Here is a 16,846-nt window from a genome sequence, read left to right as displayed (position 1 = left end):
TTTCCCATCATGTCTCTATGTTAGTCAATACGTGACCTCTCCGTAAGCCATTTCGTCGTTTAGACGCAAACTAATTTTTTTTAGTACAATCATTGTTACATATCGTGCAAGACATTGTTAATTTTTAAAGTGACATATGTGGATTCAATTATAACAGGTGATTATAATTTATCAGAAACGTGTGATGTGTTTAGTTTAGCCAAAACAACAAAGTGACATATTAAAGTTAAAAAGGGAATATTGATTAGCATCCGCCGCCATGAGGTAGCGCTTGAACGCTTGTTAAATTTTTAGGATCTTATCGTTGAGGTTATGTCTAAAAAATTAATTACCCCGGAATGTCATCCACAGCCAGCATTTTCTCTCAAAATGTCATTATGCATGCATCGAACTTTTCACTATTTATTTCAGATATTTGTGATGGCTACATACGCATATAACGAAGTTTATTTTCGAACAAGTACATACATATAACGGTGTTGTGATTTCAGAATATATGTAGTACATATCAAAATTAAACAATGGTAATCATAATCCACCAATTATTGAATTAAAATAACTCCATGGTTTTGAATAATCAATTTAATTAAATACTTTAATATTGAAATATGGCTTATATTCTGAATTTATAGCATTCTAGAAGTACACGGAATCCTGAATTATGTTGCTACTACTACATGGCTTAATACCTTGTTTTTAACGAACAATATCTAAACATTACATCTTTAGCATTATTTTTGTTACAAATTCTCTTCTTTTTAATAATCTAAATTACTTCATCTATTTCTCTTATTGTTATAAATGCTTAGTTTGCAAAGGCATCCAAAGTAAATATATTAGTAAATATATTAATTTTGCATATTTGCTGTTGTGGTGCTCGATGCATTTGTACATCTAATATCCTATTCCCTTTGAGCTTATATTATGTGTATACATTTATATTAATTATGTATATATTGCTTCTTCCTATGCATTTAACCCTCTCAATTTATTTTAGATCTAACATCGATATCATTAATTTTGAGCTTGCACTATTTACCCAGAATTGGCAGTAAAGTTATTATACTTGTGGTAGGTACTGCAACAAATCTGCTAAAAATATGAATTATATTTGTGTAATTATTGAATGTTTCATAATTATTTGTAGTATCCAGAGTTCAAAAGAAGTTCCATAAGCTATAATTAGCAGTAGGGATGGACCTTCCTGCTATAAATGATGATCCCAATGTCACCCTCACAATACGGCTTATTATGCAGGGCAAGGTAAAGATAGTGTACTTATTAAAATGTTTTTCAACTATACCGTTCAGATATCGTGGTATGCCCATTTCTCATAAATATATTAATACTTAAAATTTGAATAGATTAGTTTGATCTATATATACTAGCATGCTGTGCCACATTTTCTTATCGTTTATGAACAAAGATGGAACCGTGAAAGTTGGTATATGAATCCTATTAATTCATTGTGATTTGAATTTGAAGAACATAAAACATTAAATTTTTAGTATAATTTATAGCAATCAAATCTATTTTTTAATAGATGTAATAAAGGATTAGTAAATAACCATAAACTTATAAATTGGCTACTGATGGATGTTAACATAAAAAATATAAGTGGTCATATTTAATAAAAATAAAAACAAACATTAATTTTATACAGAAATAAAAATAATCTAAACAAATAGACTTACAAGGAAACCCTCAGGTTTACTCTTCTGGGATTTTGATGAAACTTCACATGGTGGTAGAGTTGACAGTCAAACCAAACCTTGTAAAATATTTTAGGCCTATGAAAAGTGGCTTAATTATAAAAATTAATTAAATTTGCCAAAAATAGACCGTGCGTTATATGTACGCTTAATAGTGTTCCTTATCCTTATATAATTAGTATTCCTTAATATGTACTCATAGCTGTGCTCGTTAAAGCACTTGCTCCCACGTTTTGCATTCGGATTTATAAATGTTGATTTATTTAGAGTTGAAAGTAACTGAGTTCGAATATCACCAACTTATAATTTAATTTTTGTTTTTTTTTTTTTTAAACTTATTTTTAGGTAGAATAGTTAAATATCGCAAAAATATTTATACTTATTAATTTAAATCATATAATTTGCGAACAAAAATTGAATTATTTTATACATATTTACATTGGGTAATAACAATAAAATATTTTTATTTATAACATTTTTGGCAACTTTATTAATTTTTATAATTAAGCCACTTCTCATAGACCTATAATATTTGACAAGGTTTGGTTTGACTATCAACTCTATCACCATGCAAAGTTTCATCAAAATCCCAGAAGAGTAAACCTGAGGGTTCCCTTGTTAGATAAAATAATAAACAAAAATACAAATAATTTCTGATTCCGTTAGATTGTTTAGTTCGTTCTGTTTATTTTGTCCATAAGTTAAGTGTTCAGCAGCATTGAATTTTCTTTTTATACTTCTTCGAATTCGTCACTATCGATACTAATGATCGTAAATAATCATAAGAATTTAAGTAAATGATATAAATAATCTAAAACATATTCTGTTGCATATTCTTAAATATATCAACACTAATACTCAATGTTATGAGGATTTGCAGTATACCAATTGTAATAACAAATCCCAGAAACATAATTAATAAGTTATCAAAGTATTGCAAATGTGCCTGACTGTTTTGTGTTTAGTATATGTCACATTTTATTTTTAATTTGGCCATGAAAAGTTATATATATATATACCTACATACTTCCATCATGCTGTTTTTGACTAGTAATGAAGGAACAAACGTTAGTCTTAAAATTAATTTGATATTATGGAAGATCATTTTAATTTCGATTTTGAACCCGTAGTTCAAGTTATGATAATCGCAAAATACTTTGACATGCATATCTTATTGTTAAAAAAATGAATGTATGTCTGGCATGTGTGCGTGCGTGTGCATGTATGTATTCTCGGATACAATTTTATGTCCACGATTTCGAGCGCGGTTTCGGAAACACAGAGCAAAAAGTTAAAAAAAATCATAGTTGGCGGTAAAAAATGATCGTTAGGCATATCCACATCTGATTATTAGATATTTTATAAAGATTTCAATAAGTCCTAATTTTGTTTACATTTCTGTGTTCCGTACTAAGCTTTATAATGTTTAATTGTTAAAGGCTGCGACTCGGCGCTTATGTGTATCGATATTTTGTCTCTAAAACAGTTACGCAGCGCAAACATTTTTTTAGGAATTACAATATTATCTTAAATATTCTAAATTTAATATTTAAGTAGAAGAAATACAGTATAAAATTATTTTTTAATATTATATTCTGTTAGGATCCGTTAAATTGTGATACTTTATTTTTGAGTCGATTTATGACATAATATATTAATTTATAATAATTTTATTCAACAGGAAATAGAAATCAGAAATTTAAACTATTATTATTATATTACACGATTGATTACTAACTCTTAAGTTCTAATATATTAGAGGAGTTTCATTAGGGGTTTCATTATTTTCTTTATATATATTTTTTGTTCATGTTTCAGCTTAAATACGCGCAAAAAATAGGTATTTTTATATAAAAATTGAGCTTTTGTCATTAAAACTAAAGTAAGAGTTTGATTCACAGATCAATCAGTTTATTCATTCATTTTATAAATGATTAGAAATGATTTTTTCGGTAAAATAATCTTTAAAATAATATTATGAATTTAATTATGTAATTTGAAGCTAAACACATCATGTGTCCATCGACTGGCCCTTCGTTGTTTATTTAAGTGAATATTATGTGCATTACACGGACCCTTTGATTTTCACGCGCTGGTCGATATTGGCCCTTCTCCGCCCAACAAATATCTTGGCAATTCCTTGTACAAAAGCCTTTGATCGCGATACAAAGTAATTAGGTTCTGCTTCAATAACATGTGAAAGTCGCTTGAAAAGCCTAGTTCGTTTCGTTGTCACCGTAATGAATTTTCATTAATTATGAAGTAATGCAAAATAATTTTTCGGTTCAATATTTTATTTAGTAATCGTTAAGTTAAATTTTGATAAGTCGGCTATAGTTTAAAGTATACATATGTCAGAAACATATAATTAAAAAAATTATATATAATACTTTGCTCAATATTTTAAAACGTATGTGCTTCAGGATTTTCTGTTTTACCCATTCAAAAATATTGTCTGACTGCAAATAACGAAGCAAATGCATTCCCTATTGAAATTGCTGATTACTGCCTACCCTTATTTTTCATTTTAGCAGTTACAGTTGAACCTCGTTTATCCGAACGTCAGTTACACGGATTCGCCATTATCCGGACTACTAACCGCGACTAATTTATATATATATATATATATATATATATATATATATATATATATATATATATATGATATTCAGTTTTCAGGGCAATACATCAATTAAAAAAATTGTATGTTTTTTTAATTGATGTATTGCCCTGAAAACTGAATATCACATATTTCAACATCAAAATTATATAAAAAATTTAATATATATATATATATATGTACATATATATATATATATGTACATATATATATATATATATATATATATATATATATATATATATGTACATATCTACAATTCAAATTTTTGCACGATTAATGCTGCAGTTTAGTATACGTATGTAATATAATATAAGAAAATGTACATACATAAGAAAGTTTCAATTTCTTAATAAACATTATTTTCGCTTATATCTACGTATGTATTTGTTATTTTTAATAAATGCACAACATTATTCTTTATACATTCAATTATCCGGATTTTTGATTATCCGAATGCCTATCCACATAATTAGTTCGGCTAATCGAGGTTCTACTGTACTATTATTAAATTTAAATAAAAGCTGAAGTAGAAATAACAAAATGTTAATTTCATTATTTTTGTTGCATACTGCTATGAATTATATCTCGTCCCGAGCAGATAATTTGACCTAATCTGTTCTGTTTTTGGTAGATCAAGATGTGACAGAATATAACTAGCCGTAATTTTCCATCTAGCCTGAAATCTGCTAAGACCTAAATTTCTTGAACAGTGACACAGCAGTTTTTAATTTCAAACATAATACCCTTGCGGAATTATGATAATCCTCGCATTTTTTCGAGATCGATTTTTTTCTTCCTAAAACGCTCTCGCGAAAAACTGTTCATGTTGTGTGCTATAAATAGAATCACTTTTATTATCCCTCTCCCTTTGTGTCAGTCTTTGTTTCACGAATGGAAATTGATATAGAGAGATTTTCTATATCCGTCGAATATTAGATAAAGTTCATATGAATATTTCAATACGTAATTGAGGACGACTTTTTAAATAAGGAAATTGCTCAAGATTTATTTAATAGAGGTATATAAATATTGAAAGTGAAGTTCATGCTTTTGAGAAATTATTTTTTTTTTTTTTAAACTTGTTTTTACACGCAATGAAAGATGGTGGAAGCAAAATGAATTGAGAATATCTCCCTTATGACACGGTACTTTTAAAGTACGGGTTTGCTCTAACACGGTTTGAGATTTGACTAAAACCCTAATAAAATAAGAAATATTCAATTATTAAAACCTATCAAAATCAAACTTCATTTAATCTAAAGTCGCCGTACAATAGCTTAATAAATGTGATGGAACTAATACAAAAGATAACTAATTTGATATTATTATTCGAACGCGTACGTTCTGTCGAGATACAAGTTTTAGGATTATCCGAACAATTAGTCAATTAGTCTTAAACAAAGATTGTTTAAATAAAATGAGCATAAAATTTTAATGAAGAAAACTTTGTATATGGTAAATATATAAATAGCTTTTCGCTAAAAGCAAGTAATCGCAAATATTTTTTTGCAAAAAATAATGCACAAATCTGGAGGTAGTACAGAAAACTTACTTGTTAATTATGACGAAAAAATTATATAATTCATGTAATGTATATTACTTCTTAAAAAAATGAATAAATGTAACAATATTTATTATAAAATCATGATATGTAGAATGTTTTTTTTAATTCTTGGAACGTAACCCCTCTTTTTGTACTAGTTCTTTTTCCGTATAACACGGATTCGCATAACACTCTAGTTTTTTTGGAAAGTATGTACCGTGTTACCTGTATACACTAATTATTTATTATATGTAATATCGCCATTTGAAATCTCAAATTTATGGTTATTAACTATATTTTATTTATAAATTAAATATAGTTTGTAAATCTATTAAAGTAGATCTAAATTTCGTATTGATGGCATCATCTTATCTTTTTTTTGATTAATGCAATTGTTTTCTGATTGTAGTTCCAGGCACTAATCCTTTTTAATCGGTCTGATTTTGTAGTTCAAGAAAAATATAATGAGAATGAATTTGTTTTTTTTTTTTACATTTAACAAGTTTAGCCTCGTTTTCTTTAAATATGTAAATACTACTGCAAAATTATTACCATACTAAGTACTGTATATTTATTAAATTTATATTTCTATATTTTTGAGATTTTTTATATACCCCGAAATTTTCTATCATTTATCACCATCCATGGGAAATAGAACTTCAGAAATTCAAGAATTAAATATTTTTGTATATTTTGATACTATTAGATTATTATTAGATTGTAGAGATATCGTAAATATTATGTGTAGTAATAATAAGAATTCAATATTTAGATTAGTAAGTGCTTCTTTACATATATTTTTTAAATCATTAAAAATTTTAAATTTCCCACAACTACATAATTTCTATCGTATTTTACTTAACTGTTAATTAAGAAGAAACATTTTAATTGACACGACCCTTATCGGTGTGATTCTCAACTGTATATATTGTTTATATTTCGAATGAATTTAGAAACTATTTGTTTTGATTTTTGAAGTATATCTACAATTGACACATTGCGGAAGAAAAAGTATCTTCGACGAAAGTTTTTGATTTTACGATTTTATTGTTTCTTTACACAGTTGGCTTCTGTGCATCATATATTTGGTAGCATATGTTAGTTTTAAAAAAACAAAAACAAGTGGTTTTTACTTAATAATTTTAACAAAAGAACTTATTTCGTTCATAGTAAAGCAAGTTTTCTTTGTGTAAGTGTTGTAGAAAAACTACGATTATGTTGTATGTTTTGTCGTACTAGGCAATTTTCAAAATGGTATAAATAGCACTCCGGTATTGCTCTATGTAGATATAGTGCAGAGATAGCTATCCGGCGGTACATTCTATTTGTGGACATTTTGCTAGTGACATTTTAATAGTTGACGAAGTCCCGTAGATTCGCTGTGTCAAGAGTTTGTCCAGATAGGTTGGATTTTTTTAAAAAGGAATCTAACAAGCGTAGGAAAATAAGTCGTTTTACCACCTCAGTGTCAATTTTAGACTAAGTTGCATTCAATAGTTATAATACATTTTATAATTATTGTCATGAGCGTTAAGTAAATAAATAAATAAAAATAAATAAATGTTGAGAACTGGGCAGGTTAAGATCGAATCTAAATCACAACAATCCAGTTCATAAATTGCGTGTGATCTCTGCATGAAGCTCTATTTCTCTTTGAGATTTCTTCTGCAAAAACTTTTCGCTTTTATATCAGATGATAGACTGAATTATACTTTAAACTGTTTTATATGGCAGTAACACATATTTGATTTATTCTAATAATATCGTAATTCAAACGTTTCTCTTTCTATATTATATCATGTCTATATTTTATTTAAACATACCGAAGGTTTGTTATTACCAGAAAGTTCGATTGGTATTATTTATTTGACGTTTAAGTAGTTAGACATAAACGTTAAAATGTTTGGAATAATGGCTTTAATTGTAATTGTTAGGAGTAAATATTTTTTTATTATAACAATTTATTTTTATGTGGAACAATTTATGTTTACAATTTATTTTTATGTAGTTATAACTGTAGGAAAGTAATTGGTTCTTCAAATTGGCGGATTTTAACATTTCTAATATATAGTAATACAGTTCTAAGAAAACTCGATTGACTCATTCTTAAAATCTGTTAAACCTAATTTCAATTTGTTTGATATGTTTATTTCAAAACAATGTTCTTCTTGATAAAAGTTTTGAATTGGGCAGATTGAATTCAAAACCAATTAACATACTACAGTGGTGTTAAATTTTACATTTACATGCAAATTTGCCATTTTGCATGCGATTGTAATTTATCTAGGAGTATATGCAAAGCAGAAGACGCTCGCATACCTCGTTGGACATTAAAAATAATTAATCTGATGTAAATATTGTCGAAGAAATTCCAATAACTTAATAGATATGTAATTTGTTGTTCCATATTATCTAACAATGTTGTAAGCGAAAATATCAAAACAACCATCATTTTGGGTCTAAGCGTAATATGTAAAATAACTTTGCCTATCCTTATCTAAAAGACGCTCATGAAAATTGAGAGCGATCTCTGAAACAATAGAAACTTCTTTCGAAAACTTTTAGCTAATCTCAGTTTTATCAAATTTTCTGTGTATTGAATTTTAATTATACCGAATGAAATGAAAAGTGTTGAAATCATTTATGATGCTATACTTGTAGTTTTTGTTCGGTGGGAATGTTCTGTTTTTCTGGAATAATTCTACAAAGATGAAATCCTTGACTTTACTGTATACTTGTAATTTGATTCTTGGATGTTTTACAAAATTTAAATAAAGATTTTTAGATTCTCATAATTGTGAAAGTTTCTTCACTCAAAAAGACATACAAAATTGAGAACATAATCGAATCGAAATCGAAAAACGAATAAAAAATGAATGGATATAAAAGTTTGAGATGTGCTCGCGGATGAAAATATTGTATATTCAATTAACCCGTTTGCATCACACAGAAAAGTGAAAAAGTCGTTCTTATCACCAAACATTTTTTTTTATTGTATTTAAATAAAATTGTTTTCAAATGTTAAAAATAAAAGCAATATTACGTAAATAAAGAAATTTTACTTTATAATAGATTAATAATTATGAGAGGAATGAAATCTAATTATTTTGGACAACATGATAATGCATGAAATGATCAATGCATAATGCAACATGGCAATTATCACATTGATAAAATGTATCTTTTTTTCTGATAAACAAACTACACCGCGTTTGCGAGCTTTCTTTGATGAATTCGTTTCAAGAAGGATAGGAGAATGTTGACCCCTAAATCTTTCTGGCAATGATAATGATGGTGTAATTGTTCTTTTTTTGTTGGGTATTAATTTTAGGTATATTTATTTCAAGTATTTCTTCTGCTAATTTTTGTTTGAACACGTGGAATGCTCTGTCCTTATAAATTGTTTTGTAAACATAATAACGCGCTCTGGTGATAGTCTTTAAGAATTAAGGGTGAAGTGGTTAAATGGGTTAAGAATTAAGGTAACCATATTATTTTATTTCAAGTCATCTAGGGATGGAAATTTATAGATGTAGGTTTGCATTTTTCTTTTTATTGTTTATAAAAATTTCACATAACAAAAACAATTTAAAGATATAATGAAAATTAGCTTTTTTAATGTAAATATACTTTTTTTAACTTCCCGAAGGAGAAGTTTGTTTTCGCCAAAAAATCCGATTCGCTAATTTTGTTTTCTCGACGTTTCAAGCCGTTCTGAATCGAATGAGACCAAATTTGGAAAAAGTATGTGTGTGTGTGAACAGATTTTTTGTCGCAAATCGACGTTTTCTCAAAAACGGCTGGACCGATTTCAAAAATTTAAAAGCCATTCTATGTATCGCGATGAGGACTAGCGTTTATCAATTTTGCGCTCAGCCAAGACGTTTCTTTGTAAATAGCAGAAAAGTGAAAAAATTTTCGTCCACGTTTTAGCCCGCAGTTCCGAATCGATTTTGAAAATTCAAAAATTCTTCGAAAGATATATTGGTTGAGAATCGTGCTGATGAATTTGTAGTAGAGATCGACCGGGCCGCTTTCTTGTAATAAAGCGTTGAAAATTTTTTTTCGACGATTTTTTTTTTTTTTTTGACGGTAGATAACAGTCTTCTAGATCATACTAAAATATTACGGCCCTACGAGAACTCGTTTAGCTTTAAAAATTCACTAATGTTCGCAAAAATTAGTATAGTTTTTTTGGCATTTGTCAAAATTAGGCCTTTCATCGACGATTGCTCAAAAACGCCTGAACCGATTTCAGAAATTTAGAAACATTTGATGTGTTTCAATGAGGACTATCGCTTGTCAGTTTTGTGCGACAATCGGCCGAGACGTTTCTTTGAAATTCGGAAAAAAGTGTTAAACTTTTCGGCCACATTTAAGCACAAACTACCGAATCGATTTTAAAAAATCAAAAACTGTTCGAAAGATATTAGTTGGGAATGATACTGATTAGTTTTAGGTAAAAATCTACCGAGCCGTTTTCTTGTAATTCGTTATTGAAAAAAAAAATTGAGCCGATTTTTATGAAACTTTTTTTGATGATATATTTAATGGTCTTATACAACTTATTGAAATATTACGGCCTTACGACAAGTAGTTTAATTTTAAAAATTCATCAAAGTTTGAGAAAAAGAGTAGTTTTTTTGACGTTTGTTAAAATTGAAATTATACGATTTACTTGGTATAACGATAGAGTACTTGGTCTTAATGAACATACTAAACCATTAAAGCCCTACGGCAATTGGTTCAATTATAAAAATTTGCCTTTAGAAAATACAACGAGTTAACGTATTCGTACGTTTTCAATTATGTGTGATATTGTAAAACCACTGGGAATACTTTTAATTCCTCATAAATGAATTTATTTTTTATTGATTATGTCGATTATTTACACATATCGGAAAGTTCATGTACCTTGCCTCAAGGCAAAATACCAATACCAACTAGTTAATAAAAATTTTTGAATACATTCAAAACTTTTCATATTTTTCTGATCTTACAATTATAACTAAGATCCATCGTCATTTTTTTGCTTTTTAGGCGTTGCACAAATCAATGCAGATATTTTCTTAGTAATTAACTTTAATAAATAGGTAATACAGCTTTTAGTTTGTCTATTTCAAGGCGTGTATTTTAATATACATTTATTTTGGTTCAAATTAAGTGAATAATTCCAGTTAAAATATTTTTAAAATAAATATTCAAAATAAGAACCATTTTAACAAAAATTCTGGACAATTCGGAATGAAAAAGATAAATGCGGGACAAACTTGTCTTTCAGACAAATGCAAGTACAAGATTATCTTTAATTCAATAGGCTGATGAAAATGTACGGGTGTTGTTATTTTAGTTAATCATTTTTTCAAATTGTGCATAACTCAATAGAAAATTAGCATGAGTTAAAATTATAAGACGCCGGACGCCGGACGCATGATTACATTTCGTCAAGTGGCTTTATATCAGCACGCATAATTTTATAAACACTTATTCCGTGAGAGAATGCCGGGGCTATTTTGATATGATTTGCCATGAAGCTGCAGAAATACTAGCTAAGCTAGCCATCAGACCAGCTAAACAGGCCTAGCTAATTGTAAGCCGATTTTTTTTTTTTTTTTTTTTGTAGACAGTATAATAAATCATTAGTTTTAAGATCACGAATTTTCTGGATTGTAATTGTACATATGAAAAAGATGTTCTTTCTACATTTTATCCCTATATACTGACTTTTCTAATTTCTATTCTTTGACATAAAAATTTAAACGAATTTCGAAATGTATGAAAATTCCTGTATAGCAAGCTCGAACCAAATCTAAATTTCATTGATCTTGCTTTGTGCTTCAATTTTATGGTCCTGAAGATTTTTTTTTACTATATTCGAAGCGAAAATATTGGTACATTGAATTTTAAGAAGTGGGTAAATGTAATCGAAATACTTCTACGTCTAGTGTCATATGTCGCATATTCATATGTCGCAGATATATAAAAAAGTTAAATATTTTTATTTTTCACGGACCTGATTTATGCAATAACACTTTAGCCGCTGGTATCACGATTGGATAATCGCCAGTTACATTTGACATTCCGTTTTTGTTTTCGTATTGCGCGGACCTATAAGTCTAGACTCTAGCGTTCGGTGATACTGTATATAAATACAATTGCACGACTAATAAATTACTGACGGCCGGCGCTATGCGTGAATTTTTCATGATGAATTTCCAAGGAACTATCGAGATTTGTTTTTTTATGAAACTGTGCAACATCGTGTTAATACATTTAACTTGAGCTAACAGGCATGCATTCTAAATACTTTTAATAGTTTTAGTTAGTTTTTAGTTATTAATTATATAGTTTTTTTTTTCAAATATATAGTCAGACAAATACTTAACACCTTCCGCGCGCGGTCTAATTGACCTACAATTAAAAAGATATGTATTTTATTAATCGATTCAGAAGATAATGATGAATTGATTGTTTAATGTACATGTAACCCTCGTATAACACTGTAGTTACTTTCAAAAAAAAAAAAAAAAAAAAAAAAAAAACTCCCGTAAAACCGTGTTATACGGGACAAAGAACTAGTACAAATGGAGGGGTTACGTTCCAAGAATTCAAAAAATATAAATGCTATATATCATGATTTTATAATGAATATTATTTTTATTAATTTTTTTTATGAAGTTATATACATTACATGAATTATGATTTTTTTCGTCATAACTAACAAATTAATGCTATCCAATTCCATTATTTTTTTTTTTGCAAGATATTCACATTCTCTGAGCAGTTTTTTGTACTTTCTCCAGATTCGTGCATTATTTTTGCAAAAAAAAATATATATTTGCGATTACTTGCTTTTAGCAAAATAATATTTATATATTTAACACGTACAAAGTTATCTTCAATAAATTTTATGCTCATTTTATTTAAAGAATTTCTGATTAAGAAATATAAAAAATATTGTTCGGATGATCTTAATTTTTTTCGATAGAACATATCACATTACTCATTGTTTTCAATAGTTTCATCATATTTATTGAGTCATTGTAAGGCGATTTTACTAATTTTATTTATTCATTTATTTATTTATTTATTCAACGCCCAAGGCAATAATGCAATATAATTACATTTTAAAGTGTACAAATTATAAACTATAATTAAACATTTAATAAACTATAAATTACTATTCAAGACAGTCATTTTGACAAGGATAATTTTTCTGGCTTGATTTTTTATATTTGTCACCGACAGACCAAAGAACACGTGAAACAAATTTGGTTTTAACTGTAGGTATTTCTAAAGTTCTGTTATTACGTAACTTAACGTTTGGTACGACAACTTTGAAGCGTTCAAGAAGTTCAGGCACATCTAAAGCGCCTTTCACAATATTTGCTCCATAGCAGAAGGTGAGGTATCATCTTCTAGCATCGAGTGGCGTAATGCTGAGATGGTTGTATATTTGGGATCGACTTATCTGAATATTGTTCTTGTATTTGCGGAATCGTACATAATTGACAAATTTTTTCTTGACAGATTTAATTCTATCAATTTGGTATTAGTAAATCGGGTCCCAAATTATACACCCATACTCTAATATTGGCCTAACTAAGGTATCAAATAGTACACTAAGGGTAGCATCGTTTTGAAAATCTCCACCTTTTCTAAGCAGATCACCGAGTATATACTATTTGCCCTTGACACAATATTGTTAAAGTGACCATCGAATGCTAGCTTTCTATCTATATATACTCCCAAATCACGGATACCATCCCATCCATCTGCGGAAGTTCTTCTTCTGCAATGTGAAGTATCGATGACTAGAGTAGCTTTCACTGCCGCGACAAAATTTAATAACTGCGCATTTACAGTTTAAATTTATTTATTTCACACCATCTAGATAATCGATTTAAGTCTTCCTGGAGCGCACACAAATCACCTTCGTTCCTTATGCCTCTGTATATTTTACGGCCATCTGCAAATAAAGAAAACTCAGACGAGAAGCCATTGCCAATGTTATTCACAAATAGCAATGGTCCAAGATGAGATCCTTGCGGCACTCCTGAAGAGACCGTAAATTCATCTGATATGGAGTCAATTATTTTTACGCATAGCCCTCTACCTCTCAAAAAGGATTCAAACTAATTATATAACCGGCCAGAAATCCCATATTTATTTATTAAGCTTCATCAAGAGCACATCATGATTAACCAAATCGAATGACTTTACTAAAGTCAGTGTGTATATAGCGTGTGTTTCCATTCTGTTCTCAATTGGATGCATTATATATTCTACATGTCATGAGATTGGTAGTATTAATAAAGTTCGATTTTCATAGAGTTTGCTATATTTCTTATCCGAGCGAATCTGTGTTATAGAAGTTACCGTGTTATGCGGGGTTTACCTGTATATAAAATCAAGAAATTTTCATGAAGTTTTATACAATTTTAGTTTAATCAAAAAAACAACTAAAAGTAAATATTTTTACAGAATGCCATATGCATATTTATACTTTATTCGGCTCTCGTACATTGTCTTATAATTTAATCTGAAGTGTACATTTGACGCAAATATATTTATTGCATCGTAACTTTCACAAAAAAATTTTGAGATTTTGAATATGCATAGCCGAGTTAAAAACAATTCTAAAACAAAAATTTGTGCCTAAAAATGCTTTTACTCGTCGTCTGGTCTGCCACATTTTCACCAAATAATTTACTCTAACAAAATCTAATAGTTTTCGGTACATCTTTGCTCCTTTCGCCATGAGAGTAATGAAATTTAATTTACACAAATTTCTTCTAAATCTGTGAATGATCATCATAAATCTTCAATTTTAGTAGATCGAACAACCTCTAATTGAAGCGAATTTAACAATCTCTTCTTTTGTCATTCGCCGTCTAACGGATAAACATTGGTACGGAACCCATAGGAATGTAAACAAAATTTATACTTATTGTTAAAATCTCTATAAAATATCTGATAATTTGATGTGCATATGTCTAATGATCATTTTTGTCCGCCAAATGGCATTTTTTTACTTTTTTTGTTAGAGATCCGAAACCGCTAGACCTGCCTTTATGAAAATTTGATCAAATCTTCATCTTGTCAATAAAAGTAAAATGTTTTTTGTTCTCTTAAAAACTAATCAGCAATCTCTCCTTATCAATACGAATGGAATGTTTTTTGAATTATTCAAATCGGTTGATCGGTGTTCCCGAAATCTTCGACGAAAATTTGTATCCGCACACACACACACACACACACATACACATACATCCATTTTTTCTAAGGTATGCCAAAATATTCAGAAACCTTTGAAACGTAAAGATATATAAAAATTTTCATTTTCGATTTTTTTTGCGATTACTATAACTTGCCCTATGGTAAGTTAACAAGTTTGGTTAAATTTATTCTTTGTACAGATTTCTATATATATCAACATTATTTTAGCATTTATTTATATAGGTTAAAACTATATACTATGTCTGAATGTATTCTACTATACTATATAACCGACGCACCTAAAATAATCAAATATTTAACATAATGTCAAAACAATTGAAATACATAGGTTACGAATCATTCGCCAAGCGTTTTTTGTATCAGGCTTTACATGGCAGACCTGCTAATAATTTCCATTTCGTTTTGTTCATATGTACCAGTAATTTGTCTTCAATTTATTTTCATAATAAAAGATTGTGTTTTGTAAGTGTAGTACCGCAAAACAAGATTCTTGTTTCTTATCGTACTTTCATGTTAATTAACTTCTTACAATTGTTCTAAAAAGAGAATCAAAATTCTTTAAATGTTTTTTGTTTCTGTTTCTTTCTTCAAATGTTTTAATTCACGATTTCGGTATGTAATGATCTACATTCTTATAAGAATCATAAAAATACATTTGGCATGATCTTTATAACAGTCATTGTTCTTGTAGTTTAGCTGTTATTCGGCGCATCGCCATTATTTATTTGGTTCAAGCCATATAAGAATGATAAAAATTGAAATATTATTTTTTATATAAGATTTGTACATTGTATTCCATGTATGTTTCATTTTTTGTCGATTTTTTCATATCCAATGCGAAAAAATGTTAATGCAATGCTACGAACGAGTGCCGCCATACTCGCGACATTGTAAATATTCTAAAATAATCGTATGTGATATCTGTATGTATTTTGTCGCCGGAGCGGGTTAAAATTATGTAACTTTTCTTACTTTGGAAATAAAGCACTTAGTTTTTTAAAAATCCATCGACTGGGCATAGTTTTAGGTAATGCGCACACGTTCGTATATGGTTAATATAAAAATTCATTTCTAATATAAAATGTTAACTTTAAATTCATTTTAGTACATTATATATTTTTTCTTATCGAACATGCGAACGTTCAAGTGTAGAGTTATTTTATTAATTAAATACCTAGATTGCAAATACTATTAAATGAACCACATAATTTATATTCTTAAACTTTTAGGCAAATTATATAAAGACAGTTTTTTTTAAAATAATTTAGCGTTTATAAGTATGACTGATTTAAGTGTCCGCAAAATAAAACTCGTACGCGGTAATTGAGGTGATAAATAGTTGCAGATTTATTCAAATCAGCTCAGATTTTTATTAATATAAACTTCTAGAAATTTAGAATCTGAAACGGGGGTTAATGAATGATTTTGAATGTGATTGTTCAATGAAATATCCTTCGTTACACACCTCGTACAATGGTATTTTGTTAATGTTGCCTCAAATTGTCCTACTTTGTATATTTTTTTTATTAGAAATTCAAAGTTAATTAAGCTAGAAAGCTAATGAAATAAATAACAATAAAATTTTAATGATGGCATGGTTATAGTTTGGGAACACACTTTCCAAAGCTTTTTTTTTACTTTTGTCGATTAATATTTATTTATTAAACCTTGCTTCATGAGCAATTTGTTTTAATTTAAAAAATGTTTGTTTTCGTGTATAATTGGTTT

At 28.4% G+C, this 16,846-nt stretch overlaps 1 protein-coding gene across 1 annotated transcript in view; it reads left to right on the top strand.

The window, feature by feature from the left end:
* Positions 1 to 16,846, top strand: part of LOC113375053 (poly(rC)-binding protein 3-like) — a 43,720-nt gene continuing 26,874 nt past the window's right edge. Inside the window, 3 exon segments of the mRNA XM_026615004.1 lie at positions 1 to 157; positions 998 to 1,071; positions 1,148 to 1,263. Coding sequence (XP_026470789.1) covers positions 1,195 to 1,263 — 69 coding nt within the window. The 5' untranslated portion in view covers positions 1 to 157; positions 998 to 1,071; positions 1,148 to 1,194.

The sequence above is a fragment of the Ctenocephalides felis genome, unplaced genomic scaffold (genome assembly GCF_003426905.1).
Source record: "Ctenocephalides felis isolate EL2017-DRISC unplaced genomic scaffold, ASM342690v1 CF-g0.4_SCAFFOLD_01886, whole genome shotgun sequence".
Classification (NCBI taxonomy): domain Eukaryota; kingdom Metazoa; phylum Arthropoda; class Insecta; order Siphonaptera; family Pulicidae; genus Ctenocephalides; species Ctenocephalides felis.
The sequence above is the reverse complement of the archived record's forward strand: the minus strand, read 5'-3'. Positions and strand labels throughout refer to the sequence as shown.